Source organism: Bos indicus x Bos taurus, chromosome 4, assembly GCF_003369695.1.
Source record: "Bos indicus x Bos taurus breed Angus x Brahman F1 hybrid chromosome 4, Bos_hybrid_MaternalHap_v2.0, whole genome shotgun sequence".
In the NCBI taxonomy this organism is placed as follows: domain Eukaryota; kingdom Metazoa; phylum Chordata; class Mammalia; order Artiodactyla; family Bovidae; genus Bos; species Bos indicus x Bos taurus.
Genome location: NC_040079.1, coordinates 62,885,657 through 62,903,219, shown reverse-complemented (window position 1 = coordinate 62,903,219; position 17,563 = coordinate 62,885,657). Strand labels below are relative to the sequence as shown.

At 38.2% G+C, this 17,563-nt stretch overlaps 1 protein-coding gene across 3 annotated transcripts in view; it reads left to right on the top strand.

The window, feature by feature from the left end:
- Nucleotides 1-17,563, top strand: part of IMMP2L (inner mitochondrial membrane peptidase subunit 2) — a 956,056-nt gene that overhangs the window by 34,288 nt on the left and 904,205 nt on the right. For all 3 annotated transcript variants that reach the window (XM_027539552.1, XM_027539553.1, XM_027539554.1), the window contains exon 3: nucleotides 13,498-13,634. In XM_027539552.1, the coding sequence (XP_027395353.1) occupies nucleotides 13,500-13,634 (135 nt within the window). In that variant the 5' untranslated portion in view covers nucleotides 13,498-13,499. The remainder of the gene's footprint in view (nucleotides 1-13,497; nucleotides 13,635-17,563) is intronic.

Genomic DNA, 17,563 nt, shown 5'->3' with positions numbered 1-17,563 from the left:
TAATTTATATTTCTGATTCTCTGAAGAGTAGAATAAGTCCCTGGGCTGGCTGGCTGTTTGCTGGTTACCTTGTATTTCCTGGTCTCACATTTTTTTGTGACCTTCTCTTCCCATCTTTGGGGTCTGGTGGGCTTGGCTACCTTAAGAAACTTGCCTACATCCTCTTTCCAATTCTGATCAAAGGAAAAGTCATTTAAAAAAATGGAGTATAGTTGCTTTACAATGTTGTGTTATTCTCTGCTGTACAATGAAGTGAATCAGTTATATGTATACGTATATACCTTCCCTCTTGGGCCTGCCTCCCACCCCCAGCCTCCATCCCACCCATCTAGGTCATCGCAGAGCACCGAGCTGAGCTCCCTGCACTATACAGCAGGTTCCCACTAGTTACCTAGTTTGCACATGGTAGTGTATTAGAGAAGGAAATGGTAACCCTCTCCAATATTCCTGCCTGGAGAATCCCATGGACAGAGGAGCCTGGTGGGCTACAGTCCATGGGGTTGCAAAGAGTTGGACACAACATCTCTTGATGTGAATTTGAGTTAGAAGGAAATGGCAACCCACTCCAGTATTCTTGCCTGGAGAATCCCATGGACAGAGGAGCCTGGTGGGCTACAGTCCATGGGGTTGCAAAGAGTTGGACACAACAGCAACTAAACAACAGCAACAACAAAGTGTATACATATCAATCCCAGTCTCCCAATCTGTCCCACTGCCTCCCTCCCCAAAAGCCATGTTTTTGCTCCTTATCTCTTGATGTGAATTTGAGTTAGAAGGAAATGGCAACCCATTCCAGTATTCTTGCCTGGAGAATCCCATGGACGGAGGAGCCTGGTAGGCCACAGTCCACGGGGTCCCAAAGAATTGGACACGACTGAACGACTTCACTTTCACTTTCTAGTTAAAGAAAGCAACGTATTTGAGGCATGGTGGGGAGATGGGGTCAGAATAGGATTTTCATGAGACCCTAATAGCATATTTGTTTTAAAAAATCGCCTTTTCTGTCCAACCCATTGGAGACTCTTGTACCATATAAAAACAGGGCAGAAACAGAGGTATTGTGAAAAGTAACTAGCATAAATGAGTATGACGTAGTAGTAGACAGTAGGACAGCTGTGCTCTAGGAAATATGTGTCACATGGTGTTTCTGGGGCCATTTCCCCATCACCCATATTATTGCCTGACACTTACTTTCTAATATTCTTGTTTATCTTGTGTCCTTCTTCTTATACATTCTCAGTGTCATTATTTTTTCCTTATTTCCCTTTCTCACTTTTATTTCTTAGTTTTAATTTTTGAAGGGTTTTGAGATTTTGCTTTTGAGAGGCATGCTTTTTCCTTTTACAGGCTTGCTTAACTTTTTAAAAGCCAATTGCATTCACAGCTTAAATGCTAAATAATGTGGTATTTTCTTTTTAGCTGTTCAGCAAGTATTCTGATGCAGGAAATAAGTTCTTTAGCTAATTCAAAATATTATTGCTTTAGGAATAAATAGGCTTATGGTGAAATAGTCCAAAGTCCTCTAATTACTTTGTTTGGGTTGTGGATAAGTACCTGGTCTGTTTCATTTACACATATATTTAAGTTGCCACATTGTTACCTTAACATCCACATTGCCTTTAGCTTCTTCTTAATGACAGCAGTTATGCTTTTCTATTAAATTGGAAAAAAAATATATAGAGTGCAGTGTTGAAATCTCAGTTTTGTGGTTATTACAGTTTAAATCTTACCTAGCTTCTCCTTCCTAATGGTTATCACTTAATAGGATTTTTCTCATTCCATAAAGAACTATTTGCTGTCCTGTTAATTTTTATGGTAAACTGTTTTTTGCAGAATTTATGGCATCTTAATAACTGAAATTTGTGATTGGGCCTGAGTTGTAAATGCAGTCAAATGGTGTCTATGTGGAGTTAAAGGATAAGGATAATCCGTAGGATTAGGGTGGCCTGAGCCAGCTCTTAGAGAGGGCAACTGTTGTGACTTTGTTTTATGTGGTTTCCAAAAATATTGAAGTGATGAAGATTTTCCTATTGCTAAGAAACAAAGCAAAACAAAATAAAAAATAAGTATTAAACCCAGTCTTATCCCTCACTGCTCTTAATATATCTCTTGTTCCCTGGTTTGGCCAGCATTCACACTATCTCAGTAGGCCCATATGTACCTTTACTCTCATAATCACATTTTCCTGTTGCCTGAGACATTTACTAAGTGTAATTTATACTTCTTTTATTTTTCAACATTTCAATGAAAAATTTTAAGCATACGGAAAAGTTTTGAGAATTTTATAGTGAACATTCCTAAACCTGCCACCTACATTCTAATTTGTTTTTTTTTCTTTAAAGCTTCTTTCATGACTTTTTTTCTTCCAATTCCATCTCTTATCTTTCTTTTCTTTTTTTCCAGTATCTAATATATAATTTATTCCTGTGGTCCAATTTTGTTGCTAAGTCATATATTTTTTATATTCTGCTTAAAAATAATCCTCAAGACACCTAATGCATTGCTGGTATTGGCAGTCATAATTCTTATTAATTGGCTGGTGTTAGGAACTATGATCATCCTTAACCCATCAAATCTTAGAAAAAGATCAGGTTCAAAGCAGAAGAAAACTATCATTCTGGATATTAGGTGTCCCATTATTTAGAAGATAGGCTTTATTGGTTTAATTATAAGTAATGGACATTCTTAAGTTTCTTGCCCTTTTTAAATTTGTCATTGTTAGTCCTCTTCTTTGGACATGGCTAATGCTTTTATCTGAAGAAATACCTTTAATTTGATTATCTCACCATTGTTCTCTAATACATTGCGCACATAATATGCTAGTTTTTATGGGTGTTTTCTTTCTTCGTGCAAATGCTTACTAAAACACACACACACACACACACACACAATATGAACATTTTGAATATCTGAAACACCCTACAAGGTTTCTTATTTGAAAAACTTGTGGCTTGGAAAGATGAAGTAATTTGCCCAAATTCACATGATTGGATTATGATTTGACCTGAGATCTGTTTCCCAGGTTGCGCTAGTAGTAAAGAACCTGCCTGCAAATGCAGGAGACATGAGAGACTCAGGTTAAATCCCTGGGTCAGGAAGATCCCCTCTAGTAGGAAATGGCAACTCACTCCAGTAGTCTTGCCTGGAAATCCTATGGACAGAGGAACCTGGTGGCCTACTATCCATGGGGTCGCAAATAGTTGGACATGACTGAGTGACTGAGCACGGTTGGATTCACTCACCTTCCTACTGAGTTTCCCTGTTTGGTGACGCTGTCTCTGCAGAGCACTGCCAGCCTCAGCTCCAACAAAGGCAGAAGGAGAGGTGGGGGTAAATGCATGAGGTTTGCAAGTGGAAGGAGTCCTTCTCCAAACTCAGGAAGCTTATAGGAAATTGCATTTCTTATTGATTTCTGATGGTGTTCTCTCTCTACATCAGTGTAGTACAACATGCCCTTGGAGTTCATTTGCATTTTAATATTTCTGACTTAAAATTTCACCTCTCTTAGCGTCCAGGTGTTCATCACTCTCCAGTAGACAATTATAATTATCTCTGTCAGAGAAGTGGTTTTAGGTCAAAATAGAGGACCTTTATCTTTATCAGTCTACCAGTGTGGACTTTTAAAGTTGGGTTTCTTTGCCAGAACATGATTCACTTTATGTCTAACCCCATTATATTTCTCCCTTTTATTACTTTTGACAGTTTTTCATTCTTTATTTTTGGTTGCCATTTCATTCCTTCTGAGAATTTTTGACTTAAACTGTACATATAAGTTACACAGTTCAAAGATAAATAATTTGATGCTGGAGTTCACATTTGTAAAGATTACTAATTATCTTTTTGTTTGATCTTCAAAAGATATCTTTTAGAAAATAAAAAAGCCAGACACACAGAGGGAGAAAATATGTGCCAAACATGTATCTGATAAAAGACTTGTATCTATCTATCTATATATATATAAAACGATATATATACACATGGTCTTCCCTGGTGGCTCAGATGATAAAAAAATCTGCCTGCAATGTGGAAGACCTGGGTTTGATCCCTGGGTTGGGAAGAAGCCCTGGAGGAGGGCATGGCAACCCACTCCAGTATTCTTGCCTGGAGAATCCCCATGGACAGAGGAGCCTGGCAGACTACAGTCCATGGGTTCATAAAGAGTCAGACATGACTGGGCGACTAAGCGCGCGCGCGCGCACGCGCACACACACACACACACACACACACACACACACACATCCTTACAACTCAATAAGAAGACAAACCAATTACAAAATTTGCAGAAAATCTGAGCAGACACTTTAATAAAGGCAAGACTTCCTACTAAGCTCATGAAAAGATGTTTGACATTATCAGTTATTAGGGAAATGCCAGTCAAAACCACAATTAAATACCATACTGCATGCTCATTTGAATGGTCATAATCTAAAGGACTAAGAATGCTCAGTGTTGGCTAGGATCCAGAGAAGCCAAAAACCTTCATATATTGCTAGTGAAAATGTAAAATGATACAATCACTTTAGAAAACAGTTTGGCAGTCCTCAAAATACTAAAAATACACTTTTCATATAACCAAGCAATTCCACTCCTAAGTAACTACTCAAGAGAAATGAAAGCATATATTCACACAAGGACTTGTATGCAGAGACTTACAGCAGCCTTATTCACAATAGCTCAAAACTGGAAACAATCCAAATGTCCCATCAGCTGATGAACAGGTAAATTATGACATACCAATACAATGAAATGTTGTTTAGCAATAAAAAAATGAACTACTTATAAATGCAACAACATGGATGAACCTCAGAAATATTGTGTTAAATAAAACAAGCCAGACCAAAAAAAAAAAAAACCTACTAAAATTTCTTTAAAATGCACATCTCTTAGAGAAGAGAGCAGTATATTCCTGGGACTTGGATGGAAATGGGAACTGGCCTTCAGATAGGCATGGGTGAACTTATGGGGGTGACAGAATACTCCAAAAATGTATTGTGATGATTCCACAACAGCATAAATTTGCTAAAAATCTTTGAAATGTATACACTTACAGTGGGTGAATTTTATGGTATGTAAATCATATCTCAAGGAAGCTACTAAAAAATATTTCCCTCTAAAATGATTTCCTTTTTTGGGCTAGTGGTTCTCCAATGAGGGTGAATGAGGATTGTGGACAGGGAGGAAGACCAGAGACAGCATATTAGAATCATCTAAGAATTTTTCTTAACACACATGTATTTGTTCTTCCCTATAGTATAATACTAGAGATCACAGAATATCACCATGTATTATGAGGGGCGGGTAAAGAATCCTCCTGCAGTGTAAGAGATACAGGAAACTCGGGTTCGATCCCTGAGTTGGGAGGACCCCCTGGAGAAGGAAATGAATACCCACTCCAGTATTCTAACCTGAAAAAAATCCCATGCACAGAGGAGCTTGGCAGACTATAGTTCATACAGTCACAAAGAGTTGGACACAACTGAGTGACTAAGCACACATATATAATTTGCAGTGCTCCTCTAGATAATTCTGATATACGTGATCCACACATCTACCCTTGAGAATCTCCTCTTAATCAGGTTGAGTCCCAGGAGTCTATGTTTTCCATAAGCAAGACAGGTGACTTTTGTGATCATTTAAGTTTAAGAAACTCTGCCCATGTTGTACAATGCTAAGAACTTTCAGCATTGTGGCAGAGCACAGTGGAATAAATGTTACTCTGGGAAAATCTATTTTCTGACCCTTTTAAAATCACATCTACCCAGATACTGGGAGCAGCCAATACCTAGCAATTTTAATGAATTAAACCAGTAATTAAGACTCCAAATTACTCCACTTTTGGTAGGGATTCTGGTTCATTGAAAGGAATCTGTCTGAACTCAATACCAAAAAGGCCAACCTTTTTGTTACGATTATAACTTATTAATATTCATGAAATGTGTTAGCTGTGAGATGTGTGCTTGCATGCTCACTTATGTCCAACACTTTGTGACTCCAGGCTCCTCTCTTCAGGGGATTTTCCAGGCAGGAACACTGGAGTAGGTTGCCATTTCCTAGCTATGAGATAATCTGCTATATTTGTGCCTAGTTGTGGTCTCTTGGGTTGAAAACTCTTGGGTCTCTACTTTCCCTTTTAAAAAGTAATGTCTTTTCCTGTGAAGCATTTTGTCATTCCTGAGTTGATAGAAGTCTCCCATTCTTGGAAGAATGCAGGAAACAGAAAACAGAGCATTTGCAGTCACCTTCAATGGCTTTATTTTCCTGATTGTCAAGTTTGCCAAAAAATTAGATTGCTAGAGATGATGGCTAAATGTTCCTATTGTTTTTAGAAAAACACAGTTTTGTAGGAGAGAAAACATGGGAACTTAAAAAAAAAATAAAGTGCTGTTGCCATCCATCGAGGGGTCACTGCCAGTTCTATGCATGTCAACAAGGTTCCTGTCCAGTAAACTGCCTGAAATCCCTATCATTGTTCAGCATTGTGGAGAAAACCTTAAGCATTAATTATCTATTTTTATAATACATTATTTGTTTATAATCTGAAAGGAGGAAGTTAGCTCCCCAATTTTTTTCTAGATTAGGATCCATTGATTACTTTCCTAGATCTGCTTCTAGTGGAATCAAAATTGTTCTCATTCATCAGTTATTATTTTTTCCCTCATTTAGTTCAGATGCCTCCTGCCTCCTAACATGCATGCTTAGCCTCTGTTTGCAGAGTGAGGTTATTGGTATCAGGAGCTCCTGGAGAGATTCATGGAGGAGGGTAGCCTGATCATGTGTGGTCATCTACTAATTTCTTGTGATCTTGTCGCAGGCCCTTTGGGAAGGAACTGTGACTCTGCGTGCCTTTTTACTCTTGGTATCTTAGTGAGACATAGGGAGGCCTTGCATGCTGCAGTCCATGGGGGTCACAAAGAGTTTGACGTGACTTAGCAACTGAACAACAACAAAATCTTAGCATAGTGAGTAGCACAAAGTAGGCACTTAATAAGAATGAAAATGTAAGCTGCACATACCAGGGATCACACCTTCCTGTTGTGCATTGTATGTGCCCCTTAGCACAGTTACATAGTAGGTGATCAAAAAAATATATAATGACTGAATCAGGAATTTAGTGTCAGATTTGTTTGGATCCCTGCTCTTGTATTTTCTGACATTTGTAGTTTGATATACAGTTTGAATTTACAAATAAATTTTGATTTTGTTATCCAAATGTGTGGGCTGATTTCTATGATTGAAAGGTTACATTTTGTATAAGATACTGCTTTGTCATTTATTGTTTTTCTCTTACCTCCAAACCTGCCACACAGTTTTAAAAGAGTTTTTATAATTAGGATGACTTGAGATATATTTATTCATTTGGTTGCTATGGGTGAGTGATTAGTGACTTTGTATAAGATGAAATGTATGGGAATTTAAGAATGATTTTGGATGAATTCATGCATGATCAAACCATAACACGTTGTGAGAAGAAAGGTATTTAGAGTGAAGGTCATTAGGCAGTTGAGGTCAGTAATGCCAAAAAAAATTTTACTTGCAGGTAGTATATGGTATATAGAGTGGCAAATATGATTTCAACGGGATCTGAAAGCTTATTTAAAAATATTCTGTTTAGGTACTTCAGCAGCGAATCAGGTATGCCTACTATTTAAGCAGTAATTTTCTCAGGAGCAATGTTTTGAACCTAAATGACTTGCATGGTTACTGGAAGAATGAGGTTACTGATAAAAATTATTCCTTTTTTGCTTGGGATATCACATTATTATTGTTTTAAAGGAAATTTTCTCAGAGAAAGCAGATGCTCAGTGCTTATTAGTATGGTAGTTTTAAATATTTAAGATGTGAACAAAAGACCAGATCATCCCAATGATTCTTTATAGGAAAGGAAATGCATTAACTTTACCAAAATGTGAATGCCATAGCACTTTAAACATTTTATTTAATATAACTTGACATAGAAGTGTAATGCTCATTTCTTCCTTTGTGTATAGCTTTAGTATTTTAATGATAGAAGTCCCAAAGAGGGTTTTATTATTATGAATTAAAGGTGTCATTCACAATTCAGGTAGGACAAGACTGTACTGAGACTTTTGGTTTGAGCCTCTGAAAATAATGGCCCCTAATCTGCAAGAGAGCTTTTTTTTCCCCTGTGCTTGGGCAGAGTCTGCATACCCTCAATAGATACACCTCCCACATAATTTTCATGGCAAATAGAAGGGGAAAAAATGGAAGCAGTGACATTTTGTTTTCTTAGGCTCCAAAATCATTGCAGATGGTGACTACAGCCATGGAATTAAAAGATAATTGCTACTTGGAAGGAAAGCTATGGCAAACTTAAACAACTATTAAAAAGCAAAGACATCTCTTTACCGACAAAAATCCAAATAGTCAAAGCTGTGGTTTTTCCAGATGTCATGTACAGTTCTGAGAGTTGGCCCATAAGGAAAGCTGAATGCCGAAGAATGGATGCTTTTGAAAAGTGCTGGAGAAGACTTTTGAGAGTCCCTTGGACAGCAAAGAGATCAGTCAATCCTAAAGGAAGTCAACCCTGAATATTCATTGGAAGGACTGATGCTAAAGCTGAAGCTCCAATACTTTGGCCACCTGTTGTGAAGGGTCGACTCATTGGAAAAGACCCTGATGCTGGGAAAGATTGAAGGCAGGAAGAGAAGCGGGCAGCAGAGGATGACATGGTTGGATGGCATCACTAATTCAATGGAATGAGTTTGAGCAAACTCCAGGAGATGGTGAAGGACAGTGAAACCTGGCATGATGTAGTCCATGGGGTCACAGAGTCAGACGTGACTTAGTGGCTTATCAGCAAGAACAGCAACAGTAGAAAAATATTCGTCCTGAGTTGTGCCGGAGATGGTAGCAGTGCTTGGGTCAGCAGTGGAATTGTGAGCCTGAGAAGGGAAAGGGCAGTGGCTTTAGGGCCTTACTTGTATTTAATATGTCCCTTCACATAATCTGCACTAGTTCCAACTTTATCTCTGCTTCCCTTTTGTAACTAGTTGTATAATAAAAGTCTTTTTTCCTTTCAACATTAAAAAAAAACAATTCTCAAGCCTAAAAGGCAACATAATTTCTCTTCTTGGTCAATAATAACCTAAGTGCCTTTCTTTATTTTAGTATCTTCTCAAAGACTTGGAGAAACAATAAAAAAATACATAGGAATATAGAATGACAGCCCTGGAAAGAATGTTAGAAATTGAATCTGACCCCTTACTATTTTTTTTGGCTGCTCTGGATCTTAGTCGCCATATGTGGGATTTTAGTTGCGGCATGTGGGATCTACTTTTCAGATCACGGAACAGTGTGAAGTATTGTTTTCATGAGAGTTTTTAAATGATTTTATATTGTATATCTATCTGTCTTTATATCCCGTGCACTTAGCATTGGTGTTTAGCAGGCAATAAATAAATGTTTACTGAATTAAACATTAGCATATTAAAGTTTGTATATATACGAAACTGAATTTCTTATAGTTTCTTAAATAACTTACGTTTTATTTTGCTCTGAGGTCTTCATGCACACTGCTGCTTTTGCCCAAAGTGCCCAGGTCTTACCTCGAATGCCTTTTCCTTTTGGACACATTTCTTTTCTTTTTTATTTATTTATTTAAATTTTATTTTATTTTTAAACTTTACAAATTGTATTAGTTTTGCCAAATATCAAAATGAATCTGCCACAGGTATACATGTGTTCCCCATCCTGAACCCTCCTCCCTCCTCCCTCCCCATACCATCCCTCTGGGTCATCCCAGTGCACTAGCCCCAAGCATCCAGTATCGTGCATCGAACCTGGACTGGCAACTCGTCTCATACATGATATTATACATGTTTCAATGCCATTCTCCCAAATCTTCCCACCCTCTCCCTCTGCAACAGAGTCCATAAGACTGTTCTATACATCAGTGTCTCTTTTGCTGTCTTGTACACAGGGTTATTGTTAGCATCTTTCTAAATTCCATATATATGCGTTAGTATACTGTATTGGTGTTTTTCTTTCTGGCTTACTTCACTCTGTATAATAGGCTCCAGTTTCATCCACCTCATTAGAACTGATTCAAATGTATTCTTTTTAATGGCTGAGTAATACTCCATTGTGTATATGTACCACTGCTTTCTTATCCATTCATCTGCTGATGGACATCTAGGTTGCTTCCATGTCCTGACTATTATAAACAGTGCTGCGATGAACATTGGGGTACACGTGTCTCTTTCCCTTCTGGTTTCCTCAGTGTGTATGCCCAGCAGTGGGATTGCTGGATCATAAGGCAGTTCTATTTCCAGTTTTTTAAGGGATCTCCACACTGTTCTCCATAGTGGCTGTACTAGTTTGCATTCCCACCAACAGTGTAAGAGGGTTCCCTTTTCTCCACACCCTCTCCAGCATTTATTGCTTGTAGACTTTTGGATCGCAGCCATTCTGACTGGTGTGAAATGGTACCTCATAGTGGTTTTGATTTGCATTTCTCTGATAATGAGTGATGTTGAGCATCTTTTCATGTGTTTGTTAGCCCTCTGTATGTCTTCTTTGGAGAAATGTCTATTTAGTTCTTTGGCCCATTTTTTGATTGGGTCATTAATTTTTCTGGAGTTGAGCTGTAGGAGTTGCTTGTATATTTTTGAGATTAGTTGTTTGTCAGTTGCTTCATTTGCTATTATTTTCTCCCATTCTGAAGGCTGCCTTTTCACCTTGCTAATAGTTTCCTTTGATGTGCAGAAGCTTTTAAGGTTAATTAGGTCCCATTTGTTTATTTTTGCTTTTATTTCCAATATTCTGGGAGGTGGGTCATAGAGGATCCTGCTGTGATGTATGTCAGAGAGTGTTTTGCCTATGTTCTCCTCTAGGGGTTTTATAGTTTCTGGTCTTACGTTGAGATCTTTAATCCATTTTGAGTTTATTTTTGTGTGTGGTGTTAGAAAGTGTTCTAGTTTCATTTTTTTACAAGTGGTTGACCAGATTTCCCAGCACCACTTGTTGAAGAGATTGTCTTTAATCCATTGTATATTCTTGCCTCCTTTGTCAAAGATAAGGTGTCCATATGTACGTGGATTTATCTTTGGGCTTTCTATTTTGTTCCATTGATCTATATTTCTGTCTTTGTGCCAGTACCATACTGTCTTGATGACTGTGGCTTTGTAGTAGAGCCTGAAGTCAGGTAGGTTGGTTCCTCCAGTTCTATTCTTCTTTCTCAAGATAGCTTTGGCTATTCGAGGTTTTTTGTATTTCCATACAAATTGTGAAATTATTTGTTCTAGCTCTGTGAAGAATACCGTTGGTAGCTTGATAGGGATTGCATTGAATCTACAAATTGCTTTGGGTAGTATACTCATTTTCACTATATTGATTCTTCCAATCGATGAACATGGTATATTTCTCCATCTATTAGTGGGGGACACATTTCTTAATCACATTCTAATGGATGCACTTCCTTGCCCCAGGCACATTGGCCCTTTTCAGTGCTATTTTCCCTTGGAAATACTTGTCTAAAGGCAATCTTCCCTGGCACTTTGTAACTCCTTGACAGCAAGGACTGTGTCTGCTTTTCATTTGTGTATCTCTAGCATCCAGCCCATGACCTTGTACTTATTAGAGTTTTGAGGAATTGAATTATGAGCACGTTTTTAGTACTTTGGAATGTAATCCAAGGAAATAATAAAATAGCAGTGCTTGAATAGGTCACAACTACCTCAACACTTTTCTCATCTCTTCTCCTCTCCCCAATCCTTGCCCATCCATTTTCATTTCTGTCTGTTTAACCTCCAAAATGCATATGTGAAGTTTGCCCATTTTGATCCATTTCCATCACCACCACCACCACCGCCACCAATGCTACAATCCATCCTACCATCATCTCTTGCTCTAGCCCACTAGAATAATCTGGTCTTCCTGTATTTATCTAGTCCCAGTCAAGAAATAGAACGGACTGAAATTATAGCCTATCACATAGTATGAATCAGTATTATTTTGAGAAACTGGTAAACAAACTGGTCATTTATCTTCCCCAGCCAGGAGGTTCTTCATCTGTTGGACTGTGTTTAGCTCCATTTTGGTCTTGTAGGGTAGCATCTCTTGATCTCTCACTATTTTGTTTTTCATTGCATAAGACCATTAAAGGACTGCATTAGCCCTAGAAAGTCTGAAAATTAACCAAGTGGTTACAGGGCTAAGTGAGGGTTGATAATTATCTGTATTGAATTCACATGCAGTGTGATATTTTTTCTTGATTTCTCATATATTTCATGGTTATATTAGGATAAATTTGGCTGCCATAACATAGGCCCCATAACATTGGTTTAAACATGATGGAAAGTGATTAATCTCTTAAACAACTTGAACATAAGCAACACAGGGCAGTTACAGTGCTTCCATGGTGCTGGAGACCTAGGATCCTTCTGTTTTATTGCTTTGCCATCTTTAACTTGAAGTGGCTACTCCTGTTCCTACAAACACCATCACAAGTGTCACAACATGGGAACAAAAGGGAGGACGTAATTCTTCTAAGGCACAGTGTTTCTGCTTATATGCTATTCATCAGTCCTAGTCACATGGTCATACTTAGCTTCAAGGGAGGCTGGGCAGCCATGTGTTTCCCCAAAACTTCTATTACTGCAGAAGAGGACAGGTACCAGGGCTTAAGGAGCATCTGCACCATAGTCAGCAACAGAAAAGGATTTACTTTTGGAATGCTTATTTTTTTCTAACATTGCTTTGTGAGGAGAAGTTTTCTATTGAAATTATTAAGCTACTTGACCTGTGGGAAATAATTCACCTGAGTTATTGTATTTGACTTTGGGATTTCAAGTCAGATATATTTCAGTGGTTATAGGGATGAGTATTGGAGAAGGAAATGGCACCCCACTCCAGTACTCTTGCCTGGAAAATCCCATGGACGGAGGAGCCTGGTAGGCTGCAGTCCATGGGGTCGCTAAGAGTCGGACACGACTGAGTGACTTCACTTTTACTTTTTACTTTCATGCATTAGAGAAGGAAATGGCAACCCACTCCAGTATTCTTACCTGGAGAATCCTGGTGACAGAGGAGCTTGGTGGGCTGCTGTCTGTGGGGTCACACAGAATTGAACACGACTGAAGTGACTTAGCAGCAGCAGCAGCGGGGATGAGTATGAAACATATTGAGATGAGGTTGCTTTTTCTTAACTCTTATTTTTCTTTTTTAATAACAACATATATATATATATAGATATTTATTTTTGTCCATTACTTAATCACAGTGGAAAAGCATCTTATATTGATATTTTCCTTGGATGTGAGTCACAATTTTTTTTTTTTTTTACTTTACAATATTGTATTCGTTTTGCCATACATCAACATGAATCTGCCACGTGTGTACATGTGTTCCCCATCCTGAACCCTCCACCTGCCTCACTCCCCATACCATCCCTCTGGGTTTTTCTTGCACTGTTTTTTATGTTTTCTTTTTTTACCTTTCTTGGGGCTAATCTCATATTTGTTTTTATTGTGCTTTTAGGCATGGCGCAGTCCCAAGGCTGGGTGAGAAGGTACTTCAAGGCCTTTTGTAAAGGCTTCTTTGTGGCGGTACCTGTGGCAGTGACTTTCTTGGATCGAGTTGCCTGTGTGGCAAGAGTGGAAGGAGCATCTATGCAGGTAAAACTGATATGACTCCTTTCTTTGAAATACACATTTGGTTGTTTCTCAAGCACTAGAAATGAGATTTCTGTATATTGTCTCCATGCTAGAAACTGAAAGGTTTTTGAAAGGCCTTGAATGAAATTTTAACGTTACTAAATATCTTTATAAGGTCTTCTAATGCAGTCATATTATAAGCAATGGTGAATAAAAATAATTCTCTGATAGTTCTCTATATCTATAGTTTATCACCCCCCGCCCCCTTAGGAATGATAAATTGAGATTCTAAAGAAATTTTACAAAATAATATCACTTTCTGTGGCTGTGGCCTGAGATTTTAAGTTTTTTTTTTTTTTTTCAATTATCCATATATGACTGAGATCACATTTATGAGTTCAGTTGCAGGATGAATTTGTCTCCAATTCAGTTACCTGATTGTTTTACACTCTCACACATGCACTCACACATTTATGCGCACACAGAATTCTGATAGGTGGAAAAGTCTACAGCACTGATTTCAGATATTCTAGTATGTTCTTTAAGCATGTTGCTGATTAAGAAGATTAAATGCCATTTACATTGGAAGAATTTTGGAGTGGAGATTTCCAAAAGTTATACGCAAGTAGTCTCCAGTAACTCAGAGAAAACTTGATTATTCTAATGCTGATGTCTGAAACCTAGCTGTTTCAGTAAGTTTATCAACTAAGAAGAATTTGCATTTTGTAATATAATTTGTTTTCTTCCATTATTTTGTGTATTAAGTTTAAGCATTATACTAAATATTTCTATAAAACAAATAAAATGAATGTATAAACTTCTAAGAGTTTAAAATGATACAGAGAGTAACCAGCTTACTTTCCCCCCCTTTTTTAGTCTTTAAACTAGGTGAGGGCATAGACATCAGCTTTGAAGAGTTAGAATGAAATTGCTTTGTTAAAATTGTAACTATTGTGCTGATAATCAGGTCTCTTCCTGAGTTCAGGTGCTTAGTGAGATCCTGAGTGAGTGCTTTTGGGGTGAAACTAGGGTTCTAAAGCATGGCTGCCTGAATATTTACTTACTGACTTGTGCTTCCATCATTTGAGAATGATGGGGGCCTTGTCTTGGGTTGGGGCTCCCGAGTTAAACCCTGTCTCTCACTTTCACTCTAGAGTGGGTCATCAGCTCCAAGCAAACTGGTCACTTACTTTGAATGCAGAAATATTGTAGTGCATGGGTACAGCAAACAAAGGAGAGGGATTTCTAAGTGTATGGCTTTATTCCTAAATGCAGTTTAATACATTTAACAGGGATGGGTTTTACATTTCCTTCCTCTTTAATTTTAAATTCCTAGTAGCCTCATCTTAGACCCAATTCTTTGGGGAAATTAAACCTTCTTTGTTGAGCTTTTGAATCAGATTCCTCATTTGAGATTAAAACTGCCTTCTCCACAGCCATCCAAATTTGTTTTGGACCCTTTCATCCCTTTGAACCCATCGACAGGTACTATTTTTTTATAACAAATAATCACACAAATAATGACTTTTTTCCAGTTTTGTTAGTGCTGTCTTATTACACAACCCTCACTATCCTGAGATGGAATTTTTCCAGAACACAAAACCTCATAATCTTGGATCTCATGATATTTCAGAGAATCATATGGCAATCATAGTATTGCAATCCTCATGCCTTTAGCCCAGTATATACCATGTTCATGACTTGTGCTCAGAGGGAAAAAAAACACAAGGATCTAGCCATTTTATGAAAACACAAAGCTTATCCCCAGTGAAGAAGACAATGAAGAAAGTCTTGAATATGCCAGATCTTGTCTTTTAAAGCCTTTAGATGACAAGATCTGTCATTTAAATGCCAGATCTGTTGATTAAATAGTAAGTTTATTGCAGATAACATTAGAATTTCTTACAGTATTCCTGGACCACTACCCCAAGAATCAGATTTGTTACCTTGTAGTTTGTTTGGTAGGATTTCCTTAGCTGTTGGTTAGAGAACAGTCTGAATTGACTTTGATCTACAGGGAAATTGACTGGAAGGCTTATGAGTACGTTGGTAGAAGGCAGAAATGTGGCAGTCATCAGGGACAACTGGAACCAGGGACTTGAATGCTGCCAGGATGCTCAGTCTTTTCTGTTTCAACATCTGCTTCTGTCAGCATCTTGGCTTAGTTCTCTCAGACCAGCTTTCGTGTCGACTCAGGGCACATGGCTGCTGGCAGCTCTCATGCCTTTAGATGCCCAATTTCTTTACCGTCTGAGGGAGATTTCTCCTTATGCCATAATTTCACTTTGAAAAATCTTGAAGAAGGACTGTGATTGACTCAGCTTGGACCATATGCCCTGATCCATGCAAATACAGATCAACTTTGACCAGACAGTTAGGGTGCCATGATTGGCCTACCTTTGGACAGGTACACACCCCTAGCCTGTGGCTAGGAGGAATGAGAAAGCAACAACATATATTTGTATCACATTTTTCCTGTGGGCTTTCAAGGTGAGGTAGTGGTGATACTTCCCAGAAGAAGAGGAGGTGTTATTTTTGGAATAAAAGGGTAAAGGATATTCTGGGAAGAAATGAAAAAAAAAATGTATGTTTATTATGGTTTTGTCTATATTATAAGAATTTTAGATTACTTTTGAAGATAATAGATAATTTGTTTACACTTTCATTAGATTTCACTGAATCATACTAAAATTATTTTGGACTAGAAAATGCAGTAATGATATATCATTATTAATTAATTCAGCATATTTGAAGATATCTTTGCTATGCTACAGCTTTGATGAACTGAACATATTTAGGCCATGGGGTTCAGAATTTTTGACAAAAAATTCAAAAAAATTCTTGTCTTCAAATTTCTGTAATGATGCAAGTACTAAATAGTTGGCAGGGTGTGTGGTACTCTCTGGAAATCCCTGAGCTTCCTGCAAGGCACACACCTGCTTTTATTGACTCTGAGGCCTGAAAATTATTCCCGGATTATTGCAGTTGGTTGATTTGTTGTGAACAGAAGGAGTATTCTGGATGTGTGGTGATGTCTTGTTATACCAAGGCTTAAAAGTGTGAAAGGAAGAGAGAGAAAACAATAGGCAAGAAAGAAAAATATGTGGAGAAGAGGAAGGAAAATAACATAGATCAGTTGGGTGACAGGGAAAATTAAACAGCTGAGACACTGAGCAGGAGACGAGAGTGGCACAAAGGATCAGTGATGAACAGTGATGCTCCAGTGAAGGAGCTCATGGCTCCTTTTGTGGAACCTTCCTTGGAATTGTACCCTTGAATGCTGACCCATCTCTGCTGCATATTTGTGTATCACACCATGAGATTGTCACCCAGCCATCCATTCTCAATCTCAGTATTCATTGAAGGAATCTGTGTGCCGTTTTGAGGGAACTCCTATTGGAATAGGTTATCAGTCTTCATTGGAAGGATTGATGCTGACACTGAAGCTCTAACACTTTGGCTACCTGATGTGAAGAGCTGACTCATTAGAAAAGACCCTGATGCTGGCAAAGATTGAAAGCAGGAGAAGGGGCAACAGAGGATGAGAGGTTGGATGGCATCATCGACTCAACTGACATGAATTTGAGCAAACTCCAGGTGACAATGAAGGTCAGGAGAGCCTGGCATGCTGTAGTCCATGGGGTCGCAAAGTGTCAGACCTGACTTAGTGGCTGAACAACAACAACCAGTCTTGAGCGTCATTCATTGCATAGTACCTGAGTGCTCCTGTGTATTCAGGTAGAAAAACCATATGTAGTCATTTCTTTCATTTCAACTATATGAATAATTTTGTGACCCAGGGGGCATTTGCACATTTGCAGGTATGGACAATCATAAAGGCACTGCCAACTATGAGTTGGAATAGGGAATCATTTATCAAATGGCTGATATGTGCAAAACTGCTCTTGAGGTATGGGAGTCAGATACAGATTCTGTATTCAAGGTCGTCT